The 22,450-nt window shown below is 41.3% G+C and overlaps 1 protein-coding gene across 1 annotated transcript in view; it reads right to left on the reverse strand.

The window, feature by feature from the left end:
- The window catches only part of LOC138662324 (properdin-like), a 53,421-nt gene that overhangs the window by 17,740 nt on the left and 13,231 nt on the right, over nt 1-22,450 (reverse strand). The window contains exons 4-8 of the mRNA XM_069747819.1: nt 21,454-21,624; nt 21,074-21,271; nt 5,517-5,690; nt 5,175-5,366; nt 4,979-5,087 (exon numbers count right to left, since the gene is read on the reverse strand). Coding sequence (XP_069603920.1) covers nt 4,979-5,087; nt 5,175-5,366; nt 5,517-5,690; nt 21,074-21,271; nt 21,454-21,624 — 844 coding nt within the window. The remainder of the gene's footprint in view (nt 1-4,978; nt 5,088-5,174; nt 5,367-5,516; nt 5,691-21,073; nt 21,272-21,453; nt 21,625-22,450) is intronic.

The following is a 22,450-nucleotide window of genomic DNA, read 5'->3' on the forward strand; positions in this document are numbered from 1 at the left end:
TATTAACTTTTGCTGGAAGCTCTGAGAAGCAAAGGGGTGCACCGCCGTGCTGTTAGTTCGGCACGGTGGGTCTTTTTGCCCCTTTGCGTGGTTTTCGTTTTAGGGTTTTTTGTAGACTGCATAGTTCTCTTTGCTATCCTCGCTCTGTCTAGAATATCGGGCCTCACTTTGCTGAATCTATTTCATTCCTACGTTTGTCTTTTCATCTTGCTAACAGTCATTATATGTGGGGGGCTGCCTATTCCTTTGGGGTATTTCTCTGAGGTAAGTCAGGCTTGTATTTCTATCTGCAGGCTAGTCAGCTCCTCAGGCAGTGTCGAGTTGCATAGGTAGTTATAGGCGCAATCCACTGCTGCTTATAGTTGTGTGAGGATAGATCAGGTACTGCAGTCTACAGAGATTCCACGTCTCAGAGCTCGTCCTATTGTTTTTGGTTATTGCCAGATCTCTGTATGTGCGCTGATTACTGCACGCTGTGTTGCCTGATTGCCAGCCATAACAATATACTATGTGACTGGGCAATATACTACGTGGCTGGGCAATATACAGGTCCTTCTCAAAAAATTAGCATATAGTGCTAAATTTCATTATTTACCATAATGTAATGATTACAATTAAACTGTCATATATTATAGATTCATTATCCACCAACTGAAATTTGTCAGGTCTTTTATTGTTTTAATACTGATGATTTTGGCATACAACTCCTGATAACCCAAAAAACCTGTCTCAATAAATTAGCATATTTCACCCATCCAATCAAATAAAAGTGTTTTTTAATAACAACCAAAAAAACCAACAAATAATAATGTTCAGTTATGCACTCAATACTTGGTCGGGAATCCTTTGGCAGAAATGACTGCTTCAATGCGGCGTGGCATGGAGGCAATCAGCCTGTGACACTGCTGAGATGTTATGGAGGCCCAGGATGCTTCAATAGCGGCCTTAAGCTCATCCAGAGTGTTGGGTCTTGCGTCTCTCAACTTTCTCTTCACAATATCCCACAGATTCTCTATGGGGTTCAGGTCAGGAGAGTTGGCAGGCCAATTGAGCACAGTAATACCATGGTCAGTAAACCATTTACCAGTGGTTTTGGCACTGTGAGCAGGTGCCAGGTCGTGCTGAAAAATGAAATCTTCATCTCCATAAAGCATTTCAGCCGATGGAAGCATGAAGTGCTCCAAAATCTCCTGATAGCTAGCTGCATTGACCCTGCCCTTGATGAAACACCGTGGACCAACACCAGCAGCTGACATGGCACCCCACACCATCACTGACTGTGGGTACTTGACACTGGACTTCAGGCATTTTGGCATTTCCTTCTCCCCAGTCTTCCTCCAGACTCTGGCACCTTGATTTCCGAATGACATGCAAAATTTGCTTTCATTAGAAAAAAGTACTTGGGACCACTTAGCAACAGTCCAGTGCTGCTTCTCTGTAGCCCAGGTCAGGCGCCTCTGCCGCTGTTTATGGTTCAAAAGTGGCTTTACCTGGGGAATGCGGCACCTGTAGCCCATTTCCTGCACACGCCTGTGCACGGTGGCTCTGGATGTTTCCACACCAGACTTAGTCCACTGCTTCCTCAGGTTCCCCAAGGTCTGGAATCGGTCCTCATCCACAATCTTCCTCAGGGTCCGGTCTCCTCTTCTCGTTGTACAGCGTTTTCTGCCACATTGTTTCCTTCCAACAGACTTACCATTGAGGTGCCTTGATACAGCACTCTGGGAACAGCCTATTTGTTGAGAAATTTCTTTCTGGGTCTTACCCTCTTGCTTGAGGGTGTCAATGATGGCCTTCTTGACATCTGTCAGGTCGCTAGTCTTACCAAAATGAGAATGCTTGGTCTGGGGGAAAATGTGTGTAAATGGGTTAGTAACTGGCTTAGTGATAGAAAGCAGAGGGTGGTTATAAATGGTATAGTCTCTAACTGGGTCGCTGTGACCAGTGGGGTACCACAGGGGTCAGTATTGGGACCTGTTCTCTTCAACATATTCATTAATGATCTGGTAGAAGGTTTACACAGTAAAATATCGATATTTGCAGATGATACAAAACTATGTAAAGCAGTTAATACAAGAGAAGATAGTATTCTGCTACAGATGGATCTGGATAAGTTGGAAACTTGGGCTGAAAGGTGGCAGATGAGGTTTAACAATGATAAATGTAAGGTTATACACATGGGAAGAGGGAATCAATATCACCATTACACACTGAACGGGAAACCACTGGGTAAATCTGACAGGGAGAAGGACTTGGGGATCCTAGTTAATGATAAACTTACCTGGAGCAGCCAGTGCCAGGCAGCAGCTGCCAAGGCAAACAGGATCATGGGGTGCATTAAAAGAGGTCTGGATACACATGATGAGAGCATTATACTGCCTCTGTACAAATCCCTAGTTAGACCGCACATGGAGTACTGTGTCCAGTTTTGGGCACCGGTGCTCAGGAAGGATATAATGGAACTAGAGAGAGTACAAAGGAGGGCAACAAAATTAATAAAGGGGATGGGAGAACTACAATACCCAGATAGATTAGCGAAATTAGGATTATTTAGTCTAGAAAAAAGACGACTGAGGGGCGATCTAATAACCATGTATAAGTATATAAGGGGACAATACAAATATCTCGCTGAGGATCTGTTTATACCAAGGAAGGTGACGGGCACAAGAGGGCATTCTTTGCGTCTGGAGGAGAGAAGGTTTTTCCACCAACATAGAAGAGGATTCTTTACTGTTAGGGCAGTGAGAATCTGGAATTGCTTGCCTGAGGAGGTGGTGATGGCGAACTCAGTCGAGGGGTTCAAGAGAGGCCTGGATGTCTTCCTGGAGCAGAACAATATTGTATCATACAATTATTAGGTTCTGTAGAAGGACGTAGATCTGGGTATTTATTATAATGGAATATAGGCTGAACTGGATGGACAAATGTCTTTTTTCGGCCTTACTAACTATGTTACTATGTTACTATGTTACCCATGATGGGGGTTTTGAGTAATGAACCAGGCAGGGAGTTTATAAAAGCCTCAGGTATCTTTTGCATGTGTTTAGAGTTAATTAGTTGATTCAGAAGATTAGGGTAATAGGTCGTTTAGAGAACCTTTTCTTGATATGCTAATTTATTGAGACAGGTTTTTTGGGTTATCAGGAGTTGTATGCCAAAATCATCAGTATTAAAACAATAAAAGACCTGACAAATTTCAGTTGGTGGATAATGAATCTATAATATATGAAAGTTTAATTGTAATCATTACATTATGGTAAATAATGAAATTTAACACTATATGCTAATTTTTTGAGAAGGACCTGTACTACGTGGCTGGGCAATATACTACGTGACTGGGCAATATACTACGTGACTGGGCAATATACTACGTGACTGGGCAATATACTACGTGACTGGGCAATATACTACGTGACTGGGCAATATACTATGTGGCTGGGCAATATACCATGTGGCTGGGCAATATACTATGTGACTGGGCAATATACTATGTGACTGGGCAATATACTATGTGACTGGGCAAGCTGGGCAATATACTACGCGGCTGGGCAATATACTATGTGACTGGGCAATATACTATGTGACTGGGCAAGCTAGGCAATATACTACGTAGCTGGGCAATATACTATGTGACTGGGCAATATACTACGTGAAGTACGTGGCTGGGCAATATACTACGTGGCTGGGCAATATACTACGTGACTGGGCAATATACTACGTGACTGGGCAATATACTATGTGGCTGGGCAATATACTACGTGACTGGGCAATATACTACGTGGGCTGTGCAATATACTACGTGGACATGCATATTCTAGAATACCCGATGCGTTAGAATCAGGCCACCATCTAGTAACTACTATAATACTGCTCCTATGTACAAGAATATAACTACTATAATACTGCCCCCATGTACAAGAATATAACTACGATAATACTGCCCCTATGTACAAGAATATAACTACTATAATACTGCCACTATGTACAAGAATATAACTACTATAATACTGCTGCTATGTACAAGAATATAACTACTATAATACTGCCCCCATGTACAAGAATATAACTACTATAATACTGACCCTATGTACAAGAATATAACTGCTATAATACTGCCCCTATGAACAAGAATATAACTACTATAATACTTCCCCCTATGTACAATAATATAACTACTATAATGCTGTTCCTATGTAGAAGACTATAGCTACTATAATACTGCCCCTATGTACAAGAATATAACTACTATAATACTGCCCCTATGTACAAGAATATACTGTAACTACTATAATACTGCCCCCTATGTACAAGAATATAACTACTATAATACTGCCCCCTATGTACAAGAATATAACTACTATAATGCTGATCCTATGTGCAAGAATATAACTACTATAATACTGCCCCTATGTACAAGAATATAACTACTATAATACTGCCCCCTATTTACAAGAATATAGCTACTATAATTCTGCCCCCTATGTACAAGAATATAACTACTATAATGCTGATCCTATGTACAAGAATATAACTACTATAATACTGCTCCTATGTACAAGAATATAACTATTATAATACTGCCCCCTATTTACAAGAATATAACTACTATAATACTGTCCTCTATGTACAAGAATATAACTACTATAATACTGTCCTCTATGTACAAGAATATAACTACTATAATACTGTCCTCTATGTACAAGAATATAACTACTATAATACTGCTCCCTATGTACAAGAATATAAGTACTATAATACTGCTCCTATGTACAAGAATATAACTCCTATAATACTGCTCCTATGTACAAGAATATAACTACTATAATACTGCTCCCTATGTACAAGAATATAACTACTATAATACTGCTCCCTATGTATAAGAATATAACTACTATAATACTGCCCCTTATGTACAAGAATATAACTACTATAATACTGCCCCTTAAAGACGAGGATAGTCTCATGTCATACTACTCACGGAAAATCTGGATATATAGGCTCACAGTCTCTAGATCTTGTTTTTTCGGCTCTTCCACATGGAGGTGAACATAGCCCCCATTCACTCCATTCTGTCCAGGATCCAGCAGCTGCATTACAAAAAAAAACTTTAAAAATGTAGAAAGAAAAGAGTGGGGCTTTGAAGGGTATTGGAGAAAAATCAGGAAATCACTTACCCTCACACCTTTCAAAGTAGTAGCAGGCTCGGCCTTCCCGGCGGCTGCCTTCACACCATTTCCCTTCATGTTTTTGTCCCTTGCACTCGCGATGTCTGTTCTGGTTTCCATAACTTGATTTGCACCGAATGTTATCGTTGCTCAGAACGCTGCATTTCGACCATTCAGTCCATTCAGACCAACGCCCGTCAACTGCGGAAATCAAGAAAATCAATGTTTTTTTTTTTACAGGGGCTTTTTTTTTTTTCTTCATGACCTGTGCTTGCTGTCAGTGAGTAGAGGCTTGATGCTTCCTACTGTGCACAATCATGCACAGTTTACGGTTGTAAATCTTGATCTTACCGGGACAAGGCACTTTTGTATTACAGATGGACTGTCTGACTGGAGATCCCACGCAGTCTCTTCCTCCATAACGGGGGGCAGGATTGTCACAAGACCTCTTTTGAGTTATCCGCCCCACACCGCAGGTCACGGAACAATCAGAGCTGGGCTGCCATTCCCCCCATGATCCATCAACTGCAGGGAGAGGACACACATAATCACACGTCCTGTATTTTATACCACCTTGTGCTGTACTGTGGAAACTGCCAGCAAGCAGGCTGAGTGGCATACTGTAATTACAAGATGCAAATCATCTATTAAAGTCACTAAAGAGCTTCAACCCAGAATTATTATATAAAGAGTGGTAGAGTGTTAAATATTAATTATTAATTGAATTATTCTTATTCTCAATTCTGTACTCGGCACATTGCCTCTCGATGACATTACAAAAAAGCTATCTATATATATAATTGTCTAAGGGTTTTTCTGTCTGTCTGTCTGTCCTGGAAATCCCGGCTCTCTGATTGGTCGAGGCCACCAGGCCTCGACCAATCAGAGACCGGCACAGCATCGACGTAGAAATCCCGCGTCTCTGATTGGTCGAGGCCGCCAGGCCTCGACCAATCAGCAACGGGCACAGCGACGATGATGTCATAAAGGACGTAGACATCCCGCGTCTGATTGGTCTAGGCCGCCAGGCCTCGACCAATCAGCAACGGGCACAGCGACGATGATGTCATAAAGGACGTAGACATCTCACGTTTCTGATTCAGCGTCAGGCACAGTATCGACGTAGATGTCATAATGGTTGCCATGGCGACGATGATGTCATAAAGGTTGCCTCGACCAATCAGCGACGGGCACAGTCTACCACGAATTCTGGAATCATCATTGTCCATATACTACGGGGACATGCATATTCTAGAATACCCGATGTGTTAGAATCGGGCCACAATCTAGTCTACTATATAATTGTCTTAGGGTCACTTCCGTCTGTCTGTCTGTCAGTCTTTCTGTCGGTCTGTCTTTCTGTCACGGATATTCATTGGTCGCGACCTCTGTCTGTCATGGAAATTCAAGTCGCTGATTGGTCGCGGCAAAACAGCCACGACCAATCAGCGACCGGCACAGTCCAGCGGAAAAATTATCGCTCCTTACTCCCCGCAGTCAGTGCCCGCTCCGTACTCCCATCCAGTCAGCGCTCACACAGGGTTAATGCCAGCATTTATGGACCGCGGTGTAACGCACTCCATTAACGCAGCTATTATCTCTGTGTGACCAACTTTTTACTATTGATGCTGCGTATGCGGCATCAATAGTAAAAAGATCTAATGTTACAAACAATAATAATTAAAAAAAAGGTTATTCTCACCCTCCACCGTCGCATCCTCTCCTCGGCAGTGCAAGCGGCAGGTTCCGGTGCCAAGGATGCTATGCGAGAAGGACCTGCCATGACGTCATGGTCATGTGACCGCGACGTCAACACAGGTCCTGCGCTCATCCAACCCTGGGACCGGAAGCTGCCGCCTGCACTGCACACAGGCGACAGGACTACAAGGGGCCCTCGGAAGGTGAGTATATGTTTATTTTTATTTTAACTCTTTTTTAACCTGTTACATACGTGTCTGGGCAATATACTACGTGACTGGCCAATATACTACGTGGCTGGGCAATATACTATGTGGCTGTGCTGTATACTACGTGGCTCTGTGCTGTATACTACCTCGCTGTGCAATATACTACGTCGCTGGGCAATATACTACGTGGCTGGGCAATATACTATGTGGCTCTGTGCTGTATACTAAGTGACTGGGCAATATACTACGTAGCTGGGCAATATACTACGTGGCTGGGCAATATACTATGTGGCTGGGCAATATACTATGTGGCTGGGCAATATACTATGTGGCTGGGCAATATACTACATGGCTGGGCAATATACTACGTGTCTGTGCTGTATACTACGTGGCTCTGTGCTGTATACTACGTCGCTGTGCAATATACTACATAGCTGCGCAATATACTACGTGACTGGGCAATATACTACGTGGCTGGGCAATATACTATGTGGCTGGGCAATATACTACGTAGCTGGGCAATATACTACGTGGCTGGGCAATATACTACATGGCTGGGCAATATACTACGTGGCTGGGCAATATACTATGTGGTTGGGCAATATTCTACGTGGCTGGGCAATATACTATGTGGTTGGGCAATATACTACGTGGCTGGGCAATATATTACGTGGGCTGTGCAATATACTACGTGGACATGCATATTCTAGAATACCCGATGCGTTAGAATCGGGCCACCATTTAGTCTACTATATAATTGTCTAAGGGTCACTTCGGTCTGTCTGTCTTTCTGTCTGTCTGTCTGTCATGGATATTCATTGATCGCGGCCTCTGTCTGTCATGGAAATCCAAGTCGCTGATTGGTCGTGGCAAAACGCCCACGACCATTGCCACGACCAATCAGCGACGGGCACAGTCTGGCGGCAAAATGGCCGCTCCTTCCTCCCCACAGTCAGTGGCCGCTCCATAACTCCCCTCCAGTCAGCCCTCACACAGGGTTAATGGCAGCGTTAATGGACCACGTTATGCCGTGGTGTAACGCACTCCATTAACGCAGCTATTAACCCTGTGTGACCAACTTTTTACTATTGATGCTGCGTATGCTACATGGCCATGTGACCGCGACGTCATCACAGGTCCTGCGCTCATACCAACCCTGGGACCGGAAGCTGCCTCGTCCACCGCACACAGGCGCCAGGACTACAAGGGGGCCTCGGAAGGTGAGTATGTTTATTTTTTATTTTAAGCCTTTTTCAACCATGTATATAGTGCCCACATTGCTATATACTACGTGGGCTGTGTTACATACTGCGTGGGCTGCGTTATATACTACATGGCTGCTATATACTACGTGGGCAGTGTTATATACTGTGTGGGCTGCGTATATACTACATAGCTGCTATATACTACGTGGGCAGTGTTATATACTATGTGGGCAATGCTATATACTGCGTGGGCTGCGTTATATACTACATGGCTGCTATATACTATGTGGGCAGTGTTATATACTATGTGGGCAATGTTATGTACTGTGTGGGCTGTGTTATATACTGTATGGCTGCTATATGCTACGTAGCCAGTGTTATATACTATGTGGGCAATGTTATATACTGTGTGGCCTGTGTTATATACTGTTTGGCCTGTGCTATATACTGCGTGGCCACTGTTATATACTGCGTGGCCTGTATTAATGCATCAGGTATTCAAGAATATGTCGTGGCCTGTGCGATATACTATGTGGCTGCTATATACATACATATTCTAGAATACCCTATGTGTTAGAATCGGGCCACCATCTAGTCTATATATATAATCATCTAAGGGTCACTTCCGTCTGTTTGTCTGTCACGGAAATCCCGCGTCGCTGATTGGTCAGAGCACAGTCCGGACTGCGAATTCGCTCCTTCCTACTCTATCAGTGCCTCCTCCATACTCCCCTCCAATCAGCGCTCACGTTATGCCACGGTGTAATGCAGTCTGTTAACGCTGCTATTAACCCTGTGTGACCAACTTTTTACTATTGATGCTGTCTATGCAGCATCAATAGTAAAAAGATCTAATGTTAAAAATAAGAAAAAAAAATCATTATATACTCACCTTCCGGCGCCTTTACCGCTTATCGCAACGCTCCGGGCCATGCATTGCGGTCTCGCGAGATGATGACGTAGCGGTCTCGCGAGACCGCTAAGTCATCTGGGTAATTTCGCAATGCATCGCTGGGAACGGAAGCTGGCGGCTGCATAGGGACAGCTTCGCTGGAGGCCAAAGGGTGAGTACATAACTATTTTTTATTTTCATTCTTTTTTTTAACAGGGATATGGTGCCCACAGTGCTATATAGTACTTGAGCTGTGTTATATACTGCGAGGCTGCTATATACTACGTGGGCAGTGTTATATACTGTGTGGCCTGTGTTATATACTGCATGGGCAGTGATATATACTACGTGGGCAATTTTATATACTACGTGGGCAATGTTAAATACTACGTGGGCTGTGTTATATACTGCGTGGATGCTATATATTACGTGAGCTGTGTTATATACTACGTGGCAGTGTTATATACTATGTGCGCAGTGTTATATACTACGTGGGCAGTGTTATATACCATGTGGGCAGTGCTGTGTTATGTACTACATGGGCAGTGTTATATAGTACGTGCGCAGTGTTATATACTACGTGGGCAGTGTTATATACTACATGGGCAGTGTTATATTCTACGTGGGCAGTGTTATATACTATGTGTGCAGTGTTATATACTACGTGGGCAGTTTTATATACTACGTGGGCAGTTTTATATACTACGTGGGAAGTGTTATATACTATGTGGGCAGTGTTATATACTACGTGGATAGTGTTATATACTACGTGCGCAGTGTTATATACTGCGTGGGCTGTGTTATATACTACGTGGGCTGTGTTATATACTATGCGGCTGTGTTATATACTACGTGGCTCCTATATACTACATAGCTGTGCTATATACTACGTGACTGTCTGTGTTATGTGGCCTCTGCTATATGCTATGTGGCTGCTATATGTATACATACATATTCTAGAACACCCAATGCGTTAGAATCGGGCCACCATCTAGTTTCTGTATATTTAACGCAGAGTATAAGTTAACACCATATAGAGAGAACACGTGTTCTATGGGACATATATAATCACGTCTCTTAGGGTGGGGGCACGTGGGGACTGTCACCTCCTGCCTTCTCTCTTTCATTCTCCATGGACTTCAGACTACTCCCAGAAGGAATGAACAGCTGGTAGCCATGATGACTTCGACTCCATGACAAAGAGAGACGCCATTTACCATTCAGAATCTCAAGTGGAGAATCTCTTTGTAACTACTTCACCTATTTTATGTTTTGCTGCAATGTGGGTTTTTTTGTGGACAATCCAATAAACCACTACATTTTTTATGAAAATACCATGACACTAGATGAAGGCCTGATTCTAACGCATCGGGTATTCTAGAATATGTATGTATGTATGTATATAGCAGCCACATAGCATATAGCAGAGGCCACGTAATAAAGTCACGTAGTATATAGCACAGCCATGTAGTATATAGGAGCCACGTAGTATATAACACAGCCACGTAGTATATAGCACAGCCCACGTAGTATATAACACTGCACACATAGTATATAACACTGCCCACGTAGTATATAACACTGCCCACGTAGTATATAACACTGCCCACGTAGCATATAACACTGCGCATGTAGTATATAACACTGCCACGTAGTATATAACACTGCCACGTAGTATATAACACTGCCACGTAGTATATAACACTGCCCACGTAGTATATAACACTGCCACATAGTATATAACACAGCCCACGTAGTATATAACACAGCCCACGTAGTACATAACACAGCCCATGTAGTATATAACACTGCCACGTAGTATATAACACAGCCCACTCAGTAAATAACACAGCCCACGTAGTATATAACACTGCCACGCAGTATATAACAAAGCCCACGCAGTATATAAGACAGCCCACATAGTATATAACACTGCCACGTAGTATATAACACTGCCCACGTAGTATATAACACTGCCCACATGGTATATAACACTGCCACGTAGTATATAACACAGCTCACTGTTGTGAATTCCGCTCTTGGGCTCCCTCCGGTGGTTGTAAGTGGCACTTTTGTGAGTTCTGCTCTTGGCCTCCCTCTTGTGGTTTCTAGTGGTATGGCTGCTCCTTGGAGTTAGCTGTCATCAGCTGCCTCCACTTATTGTCCGCTATTTAAGTCTGGCTCTTTCTTCAGCCTGTGCCACTTGTCAATGTTCCTGGCTGGATTCACATCTCTGCTTGGATTCTCCTGGTTTCCTGACCAGTTCTGCAAAGATAAGTTCTGGCTTTGCTCATTTCAGTCCACATGTTGTGGACTTTTTGTTCTGTGCATTCTATATTTGTCCAGCTTGTCAGTATGGATTTTTTTCGGTTAGCTGGAAGCTCTGGGAAGCAGATTTACCCTCCACACCTTTAGTCTGGTGTGGAGATTTTGTAAACTCTGTGTGGATTGTTTTGTAGTTTTTATACTGACCGCACAGTATCCTTTCCTGTCCTATCTATCAAGCTAGACTGGCCTCCTATGTTAAAATCTGATTTCATTTCTGCGTATGTTACTTTCCCCTCCTCTCACCGTCAATATTTGTGGGGGGCTATCTTTCCTTTGGGGATTTTCTCTGAGGCAAGATAGGTTTCCTGTTTCCATCTTTAGGGGAAGTTAGATCTTAGGCTGTGCCGAGGGGTCTAGGGAGCGTCAGGTACCCCCCACGGCTATTTTTAGCTGCGCTGCTAGGTTCAGGGTTTGCGGTCAGTACAGATACCACCTCCTTCAGAGCTTGTCTCATGTTGTTCCTAAACCACCAGATCATAACAGCTCACGTAATATATAACATCCACGCAGTATATAACACAGCCCACGTAGTATTTAACATTGCCCACGTAGTATATAAAATTGCCCACGTAGTATATAACACTGCCCACGCAGTATATAACACAGGCCACACAGTATATAACACTGCCCACATAGTATATAGCAGCCTCGCAGTATATAACACAGCTCAAGTACTATATAGCACTGTGGGCACCATATCCCTGTTAAAAAAAAGAATGAAAATAAAAAATAGTTATATACTCACCCTCTGGCATCCAACGAAGCTGTCCCTATGCGCGCGATGTGGCCACCAGCTTACGTTCCCAGCGATGCATTGCAAAATTACCCAGATGACTTAACGGTCTTGTGAGATCGCTACATCATCATCTCGCGAGACCGCAATGCATGGCGTCGCGATAAGCGGGAAAGGCGCCGGAAGGTGAGTATATAACGATTTTTTATTTTTTTTCTTATTTTTAACATTAGATCTTTTTACTGCTGATACTGCATAGGCAGCATCAATAGTAAAAAGTTGGTCACACAGGGTTAACAGCAGCGTTAACGGACTGCGTTACACTGCGGCATAACGCAATGTAATGCAGCCATTAACCCTGTGTGAGCACTGACTGGAGGGGAGTATGGAGGGGGCACTGACAGAGTAGGAAGGTTCGAATTCGCGGCTGGATTGTGCTCTGACCAATCAGCGACGCGGGTTTTCCGTGAGAGACGGAAGTGACCCTTAGACGATTATTTTTCTTTAAGAGTATCGCATCTGGTAAAGAGTCCTAATTAAATAAATGTGCGAAATAAGCATATTTAACATTTGGCCAAGCCATACAGATCTGATTTTTTGTGCTATTTTTGCGTGGATTTCCTTCTCCCTGCACACGGGGGACAAGAAGAGCTTCGCTAAACGTCAATTGTGCAAGTTTTCAGGAATTCCACTACAACACTTCAAGTCAGAAGGATCAGACAGGAACCTATGAGTGAGGCCGGCGTCACACTTGGCGTAAGACAATACGGAACGTATTATACGTCCGTACTACGCGTTCAATACGCCAAAATGTCCCCGAAATCTACTTCCGTAGTTAATGCGTTGCTTAGGTGTGGTCGCGTATTTTGCGCATGTGCTTGTGCGTGTGTAATCCGTATGTGATCCGTATGGCGTATTTTTCACGCACCATCACAAAATGGACATTTAACGGTTTTCAGACCTGCAAATCATTTAAACCATCATTAACCACACTATTTAAGCCCTCTACAACAGGTGGACCCCTCCCATCTGCCCTATATGTTCTCTAGCATATTTTGGCTGTGTTGCTTTGACCTTACAAACATGTCTGACCATGTGTATTTAAGCACAACTCAGCGGGTGTTGCTTCACTGGGTGTTGTCTCGTCGCTTTGGCCAGCCATATCAGGTCAATGTTGATCCGTGAAGGAGGAGACGAAGATTGTGGGTACATCCTCTATTGACCCAACGCCAGAGTAAAGGACATTTCCAGAGACTATATTCAGCTTTGAGGGCACATCCTGACAAGTTTTACCTGTATAGTCGCATGTCCATCAGGACTTTTGACATGTTGTTAGAGATCTTACGTCCTGGGCTCACCTATCAGGACACCTGGATGAGAAAAGCCATCTATGCTGAGGAGCGTCTGCTCCTAACCTTACGGTATGTATTCAACGTTCGCACATACTGTATGTTTTTTTTATTGTTTTTAAAAATGTGTTGTGTCCTACTATGTTTCAGTAACTTTACTTGGACATGAAGCCACAAGCACATAAAAAAAATGGTGTTAATATTCTAGTATAGTAAGAATGTTAAATGAACCTTTTTATATTGTAAATAATGTCATAGTAAATGAAATATACACTTGTGCTTCTTCATGTTTTCATAGTCCTCATGTTAATTTTTTTTTTAATTTTTCTTGTATTTCAGCTTCCTGTCCACAGGCTTGTCTTATGCGGGTCTACACCTGGAGTTTCTGATTGGGCGGTCGACAATTTCAGGTATTGTTAGGACAACTTGTTCCCAAATATGGCAGAAACTTCAGGAAGTTGTGATGCCTGAGCCCAAACAGGAGGACTGGCTCAAAATCGCCACTGGTTTCAAAAATACTTGTGACTTCCTTAACTGCATTGGAGCTGTGGATGGGAAACATATCAGGGTGCGTAAGCCGCCGAACTCTGGTTCCCATTTCTACAATTATAAGCAGTTTTTCTCTGTAGTTCTGTTAGCAGTTGCTGACAGTAACTACAGGTTTATAATTGTAGACATTGGGGCCTATGGGCGAACTGGAGACTCTAGGGTCTTCAATTCGTCCATAATGGGTCGGTGGCTACGTGACAACCAGTTGAACCTCCCACCACCACAACAGCTCCCAGGCTCCAATGCGGAAGCAGTGCCTTTTGGTTTGGTTGGAGATGAGGCCTTCCAACTGACGAGCACGTCATGAGGCCTTACCCCAGGCGCAACCTTGACCACCGGCGGAGGGTGTTTAATTTGAGACTTGCCAGGGCACGGAGACTGGTTGAGTGCGCCTTTGGGATTCTTGTTGCCAAATGGCGGGTTCTTCAGTCTGCCATCCAGCTGAGTGAGACTACAATCAATGAAGTGATCAAAGCCAGTGTAATTCTACATAATTTCACCAGAATACATGATTGTTCCTCTCCAAATTTTGAAGATCACCTCATGAGCAATGTTAGTAGGCCTACCCCATATGTCCCTCCTCCGCGTCGTCCACTTTCTGGCCTCAAAGTTCGTGATGTCTTGACAAATTATTTTTTGACTCCTCAAGGTGCTACTCCCTGGCAAGACTATGCAATTTTGCATGTGTAATTAGTTAGATATATAAAGTTTGTGTTAACCAATTTTGAAACTAGGTCTGTTGTATTTAATTATTTCACATATGGTTATGAGCATGTCATGTGTGTGTGATGTAAGAATGAATAGATCGCATCCAGAGTTTGATTGTTATTAACGAAAATTTTACTTATGTAATTTTTTTTTTGGTTGGTTATTGTTTTGGCATAACCATTTTTTTTATCTAAATTCCAAATTTTTTTGTGGCCAAAAAAATAGGAACAACATCCACATTCAAGATTGCTATGTAAGCACAAGCAAAAACAATATTGTCTATACAAATCAAAGATAAAAAATAAACAAAATGGTTAAATTAAAATTAAAAAACCAAACAAAAAGAAAACAAAAAAAATTACAAGTCCTGGTAGGTAGGTGCTGGAGATGTTGATTGCTCAGGGTCAGCATCAGGTGGCCTTTGTAGGCCCAATTGTCCAGCACCCTGTGCGGATGTTGTAGTGGCCTGAGGGACATTAGGCCTGCTATGATGCTGGGCACTTTGAAGAGTGGGGACAGGATTTTGGAGATACCCCTGATGTTGATGACCATATGGGCGGGAATCATACCCCAACCCAAAATGACCATATTGTCCAAACCCAGGCTGGGACCAGCCTCCAGCACTGGGTGTGGACAAGTGGCCATATTGGGATGGTTGCTGATATCCCGCCATATGGTGCTGAGGTTGCCATTGTAGGTTCTCGTTGTGGGTTGGGGTTGAGGTGTTGGCTGACATGGAGGGGGTGCTTCAGATCCTTGTTGAGCATGCATGCCTTGTAATCTCTGAGGCCGCAGAATATTTTCTGGTGACATCTGCCACTGTTCAATCATCTGCAAGAGATTGTATGGGTTATTTGGGGGGGTGCATGCATCAATAAGGATCTGAAAACACCCTCTCACACAAAGCCTCAACTCCCGCTCTATGGACCGTAAGTACTGGGCAAGGCTACGTGTAAATCCCTCCTCCCCATCATCCTCTCGAACCCGTGCCAAATAGTTCATGACCCCAGCATCCACGTTTCTCCTGCTTTGGAGAAGCTCTCTCCTGCGGCGTGAATGCTGTGGTCTGACTGCAGCCTGTGGGGATCGCTCCAGGGCAACAGTTGGGCTGCTGCTATTTCCAGGGTCATCCTGGCTAGGTGGTGGTGCTGCTGCTGCTGCTGATGCTGCTGATGCGAACTGTGGGGCCTCTTGCTGTTGTTCTGCTGCAGCTGGAGCTGGCTGGCCAGATGAGGAGGATCCTGGAGGGATGGAGCCTGAGGGAGCAGCAGATGGACCAGCCACCTCTTCACCTTCACCAACTGGGTCAATGACCAGTTCAGAGTCAGACCCTGTCTCCCTGTCAGTGAGGTTAACCTGAGTTCTGAAAAAGAAAAATGTATTTAGTTTAAATTTTATTTGGAATCATTTCTCCAACTTAAAAAATTAAAAAAGTTTGTGATGTTTTTACTTACGGCCTGAGGTCCATGCTGGGGTTCAGAAAGGTTAGCCGGTCGAAATACACGTATTTCCATTTTTTAGGAGGTGCCCCGGCTCCACTTCTCTCCCGCTGCTGCCTCTCCCTCCTATATTGGTCACGGATACTCCGCCACCTTGTTGTAACATCACCCACTGAAACAACAAAAATTAAACACATTGATTAGCCCATTATGCAGAGTGCTCACACAAGGTGTAATCGACTACACAGATTTAAGTGTAGCATAGAAATAGCCATTTGTGGAGCACATTTAGTATTAAATTTGAAAAACTCACACAATTATGAAGCAAGGCCACAAGGACAGAGTCCGCTACCCTCTATCCCAGAAAGCACAATTAATGGGAAACACTGTTAGTAAGGGACACCTATTCAAAACATTACTGAAATCCGTTTATCATGTACAATACCATGTATCTACTGGTGTGCTTTCTATATCTTTCAGGATTAATTTATAAATTCTTGTTTAGAAATTCAAAGTAGTAAGGGCCTGCTGTTTAACAAGAACATTACATTTCAAACATGGGTGTACTTACTTATTTGTCGCTGTGCCTCACGTGGCTGCTGGTCATAATGTGGGAAGAGGGACCCACACACGCTCCTCCATGCTGCCTCTTTTTGGGCCCTGTTAGCATAGTTGGGGTCTCTTTGGTCCCAGATCACAGGCCTCTCTTGGACCAAAATGATCAGCATGTCGACATTTATTATGCTGGCCATGCTGAATCTCACTCCGTGGAGGCGTGCAGCAGACTTCCGGGTTCACTGTCTGGCTTTTTCAGCTAATTAGCATGTCTCACCTGCCTGATTGAGGCCTTTGGACATTTCCGGACATCTGCTAGTGAGTTGCGTATTTCTCGCAAGTCACACGCATGGTCCGTATGCATTCCGTATTATACGCTCTCCCATAGACTTGCATTGGCGTATTTTTTGCGCAATACGCTGACAAACGCAGCATGCTGCGATTTTGTGCGGCCGTAGAACGTCGTATATTACGGATCCGTAATATACGGCTGATAGGACTAGACCCATATGTTATGCGAGTTTTACGCACGTAGTTTCTGCGCTCTTACGTACGTAAAACTCGCAAGTGTGACGGCGGCCTTAGTAGAAGTACAAGTGCCAGACGTACTGAAGACAGACAGAAGTGGGAAGTACTGAAGACCAGAGCAAAGCGTTGTCCAACAAAGTAACTACAAGCTGAGATATTTTAAGGCAAGAAAAATGGATTTAATTAATTCATATTCTAAGTCAAGTCAGCTGAAATTCTTATCTTTAAGCGAGTTAAAAAATTAGAAGTATTTTGGCTGAGTTTATATGCAGAATGCAAGATAGCAAATCTAAAGATAGATTCTAAGCTAATTTACAATAGAAAAAAAAGAGAAACTGAAAAATATTTTACATTTGGTTGACGTATTTCACAAGTTTGTTTCAGAGAAATAAAAAAAAGACTGTGTAGAAAGAATTTCTAAGGAAATTAGTGATGTTCCCAAGATTGACTGTTATGTGGAGCTTGAACAAGATGTGAGATTTACTTCAGTAATAATATTTAGAACCACAATAAATACATATATTAAATATATACATATGTAGAACATATTTAAATAATTTTGTTCTTTGAATGAATATGAAATTTAACTGTTATCTATAATTTTTCCTTAGAACTTCTATTTCAAAGCAGAATTTGAACAAAAACCTCTTATTGTGTGTGTGTAATATATATATATATATATATCACTTAAAAGAAATAATACATAACTAACAATCTAACATTTGTGTACTCTTAACATTTCTGTAACATAATGCAGATGTAATTCTTTGCATGGTAATAATATATACCGTATATATATATTTACTGCATGGCATGAAATGGCATGTCACAACAGGTGATATCTGAGCTGTGGGCTAATATTAAGGATACCATACACCCCTGTTTCAGTTTAAAGCTGGTAATCTCAGTAAGAAGAACTTTTGAGAATCCCTCAGCCTTGGCAAGTCAAAGACCAAGTTCTTATGAGTCTTTCTATTCATAAAATGGTTTACAAAGTTTTAGGTAATGTGTGTTTGGGAAATATTCAAAGAAATATTAAAATATTAAATGTAATAGTTTACAATGCACACTGATAATTAGGATACAATAATTTGGGTTAATACACATGCATTCATATTTTTTTTGTATAAGGACTTTGCGGTGTGAACATATGTATGTGTGTCACAGTCTGAGTGACAGATACGTGTATGAGCAGCTGCTAAGAGTGAATTTTAACGTAAGACTTCTTGATGTAGTTAATAGTGGCTAAGTGCAATCACACATCAATATGGTTTATCAAGAAAATCTACATTTAGAATATTTTTTTCCAAATGATAATTTTATGGTATTCAATGGTGTTTTTTAATGGTTACATAGATGGGTACACATATTCAGACAAATATATGGTATAAAGCTGATATGACAGTTATAAAATAATTAATTATTTTAATTGTGATTTTTACAAATGAATTTTTGTCATAAAATAATATTTTTTGATATTAAGGGGGAAATGTGTTTTTGATGCTGATTACATCAGCACATTTCATCAATACTTCTTCTTCACACATTTTAATAAAGAAGAGTTATTAATAAGGTACTATTGGGTATAATAACATTAAGTATTATAAAAGTCATTTTTTTTACTCTAATGAAGGGTATTATATGCAAAGATGCATAATTTCAACTTTTATATGCAAAGTTGCATAATTTCATCAACATATAAAGGCCTTATTTTTATTTTTATTCTAATTTTTATTATTACTTCATTTGTTTCAAAATTTCTATTATTTTATCTCAGGAAGAAAACATCAATATTTAATAAAGTAATGTCTAGTACAAGAATATTGCTTCATTAAATATAGTGATCATATGGTTTCATTATGAGAAAAATGTTTCAATTCTGAGTTAAATACAACAATTCTTTCACTCATTCATTCATATATATATATTATTTTGGTTCATGGCTATACATTTTTACATATTATTGGTCTAATAAATATAGCTTATTAATAAAGTTTTAGTAATAAAGATGGAAACACTTGTGACATAAAAAATACACTGACATCTATGGGTTCAAAAATAAATTACACCTATGACATAAGTGTTCTATCATATGAAAAATATGGTTAATAATGTATTATCATTTATTATTATTTCATTTCTTCCAAATATGAATTCCATATTAATATTCTGATAATAATTATATGGATATTATAGGTTAGAAAATTACCAGATTTGGTATAGAATAGGGAATGAAGACTTCAATCAAGATGCTGGAGTTATGTTAATAAAGACTTTTCACATTTCTAAATTCAATTGATGCTTAAAAGTTGTAAGAAGAAAAAGCCGCTATCCAGAAGTTCCACAAGGTAACAAAGCTATGATTTCTGAGTAATAATAGACTTACAATTCATGTCACCACTGACAATCACAACTGCAGCATCCCTCACTGACAACTATGATTGCAGTATCTAAACTGACAACCACAATTGGAGAGGACAATGATCCTATGTTGCTAAGATGAACTGTGTTATTACGTTTTATCACATTCCAGTGGTTTCCTATCATTTATAAAGCTTCGATAAAAGCTGGGGAACAATCAGGTAATTGTCAGGACGCTACAACCCTGACATGTGTTATGGTGCTATGTATAGCAAGGAAGAGTCATTTTAACCCTTGCTGTGCTGACCAAAGACGTCACACCTGTTCCAAGACCAGTGCGGATGATATGGAAGGATTCCAGATGATTTCCAAGGTGAGCAAATGTAAGTCCAGGTCTCTAAAGGTGACACTGCACAGATATTAAAGCTACATTTCATTTATGGACTTTGTTTTCTTATCAACATTTGAATTTATGGACCTTGATTGACACATGACACACGGTTTCTACAATATCTACATGCCATTTAAAAAGAATTAAAATAAAGATTCTTTTAAAAAACCAAGAAGAAGACGTCAAGATAAAGACGACGATGACATCAGATGATTATAATCGGACCTGAGATGCTTCAATTATGTATAGGGAAGTATAATTATATATTTTATATGAATATTGGTCACGGCTTACCATAACATGAATTTACATATCATTATGTTATTGAGTACGTATAACAATATTATTATTATTATGGACATTAAATTATTTTGCCAAAGAAGAAGAAAAGAAGATCTTATTATCAATATATCTACTTTGAGGGTTCCAATCAATGTCTGTCACCCACAAAAGGGTGAATTGTTAAATATTAATTATTATTTGAATTATTCTTATTCTCAATTCTGTACTGAGTACATTGCCTCTCCCTGACAATACAAAAGCTATTTCTGTATATTTAGCTCAGAGTATAACACCATATAGAGAGAACACTTGTTCTATGGGACATATATAATCATGTCTCTTAGGGTGGGGGCACATGGGGGCTGTCACCTCCTGCCTTCTCTCCTTCATTCTCTATGGACTTGAAGTTCAGACTACTCACAGAAGGAATGAACAGCTGGTAGCCATGATGACTTCTACTCCATGACAAAGACAGATGCCATTTACCATTCAGAATCTCAAGTGGAAAATCTCTTTGTAACTACTTCGCCTATTTTATGTTTTGCTGCAATGTGATTTTTTTGTGGATAACCCAATAAACCACTACATTTTTAATGAGAATATCATGACATTTTTCTTTAAGAGTATCGCATCTGGTAAAGAGTCCTGCTTGCTGACAGGTTCCATTTTTTAATAGCTTACTTGCACAAAAGGGAAGATCTCGACAGTCCTTGGTATCTTGCCGACTTCCATCACATGCTCTTCCAGGTGGGGTCACAGAGGGTGGGGGGCTATCGCAATCTCGATAACGGGGCTGAGTTGGGAAAATTCCAGAACCTTCTCTAATGCAGTTGGAGGAACATGGATTCCAAGACCCCCAGGTACCCCAAGAACCATGGGCTGCGGATTGAAAAAAAGATAAGTAATATTAAAAGTGAACCGGTCCATAAACGGTTTCTCCTAATTCTGTGCGAGGTCATCAGTAGGGTCCCAACACCCAGTTCAGCACCAAGTAGTGAGGCTGGAGAACCACTTTCTCTATTTTAGACTACCATAGTTCAGTGCCATGTCCTGTTACTTACTGGGACAGATTTGGTAAGTGTCACATTGTTCGGTCTCCACCCTGTGACCTGTGCAGTCAGCATTACAAGATGGCGGAGGGTTGGTGCATTCTCTGGTGCGTTGTCTTTGTCCAACCCTACATGTGACGGAGCACGGGGTCCACGAGGACCATGAGGACCAGCCTCCAACCTCTATAGGGATACAATGGGTCAGAGGTCAGTGAGTGAAATCAGTTCATAATGTGTTATACAGGCTTTGCATAGCAGTTTTATGTGGGTACTATATGTCAGTATTAAGTGAGCAAATTATAGAAGTAATATGTATGCACTATACCTGATGAAGACCCTAAGTCCCAAGCAGAAATTAGTTGTACAATTCAACAAAAGAATTTTCTACTGTAGTTTTACTTTCCTTGATTTGGAAGAATTGAGAGCAGTCATATCTCAATACGTCTATCTAATACCAGTATAGCGTATCACAGCCATACAGTATAAACGTACCACTGTCATTTCCTATATACGGTAATCGTTCCATACAGTGCCTCTTTTATAGTGCCATGTAGTAAACCTCTTACATTACCCTAGAGTGCACATATTGATGTGCTAATGTTATAATACTGCCTCCTAGTGCCCAAAATAATACAACAGCAGTACCGATAATGTACAGTACTTTTGTTAAAAGCTGCTTTGGAAGAAATATAAGCCTGACTGGGGAGGCTGCAGAGTTATTATATTGTCTGGATTTTCCCTGTGTGTTCAGACACTAAGTATAAAGTATACATAAATGCTGTAATTTGCTTGCATAATACTGCCATACAGTGCCTACACAAAACTATTATACAATGCCAATACAACGCATACATTGCTCACGTAATACTGCCATACAATACCCCACATAACATTTCCATACAGTGCACACATAATATTTTCATACATTGCTCACATAATACTGCCATACAATGCTCCACAAAATACTGCTACACAGTCCCAACATCACACCCGCAGTTCCTATATACGG

The sequence above is a fragment of the Ranitomeya imitator genome, chromosome 2 (genome assembly GCF_032444005.1).
Source record: "Ranitomeya imitator isolate aRanImi1 chromosome 2, aRanImi1.pri, whole genome shotgun sequence".
In the NCBI taxonomy this organism is placed as follows: domain Eukaryota; kingdom Metazoa; phylum Chordata; class Amphibia; order Anura; family Dendrobatidae; genus Ranitomeya; species Ranitomeya imitator.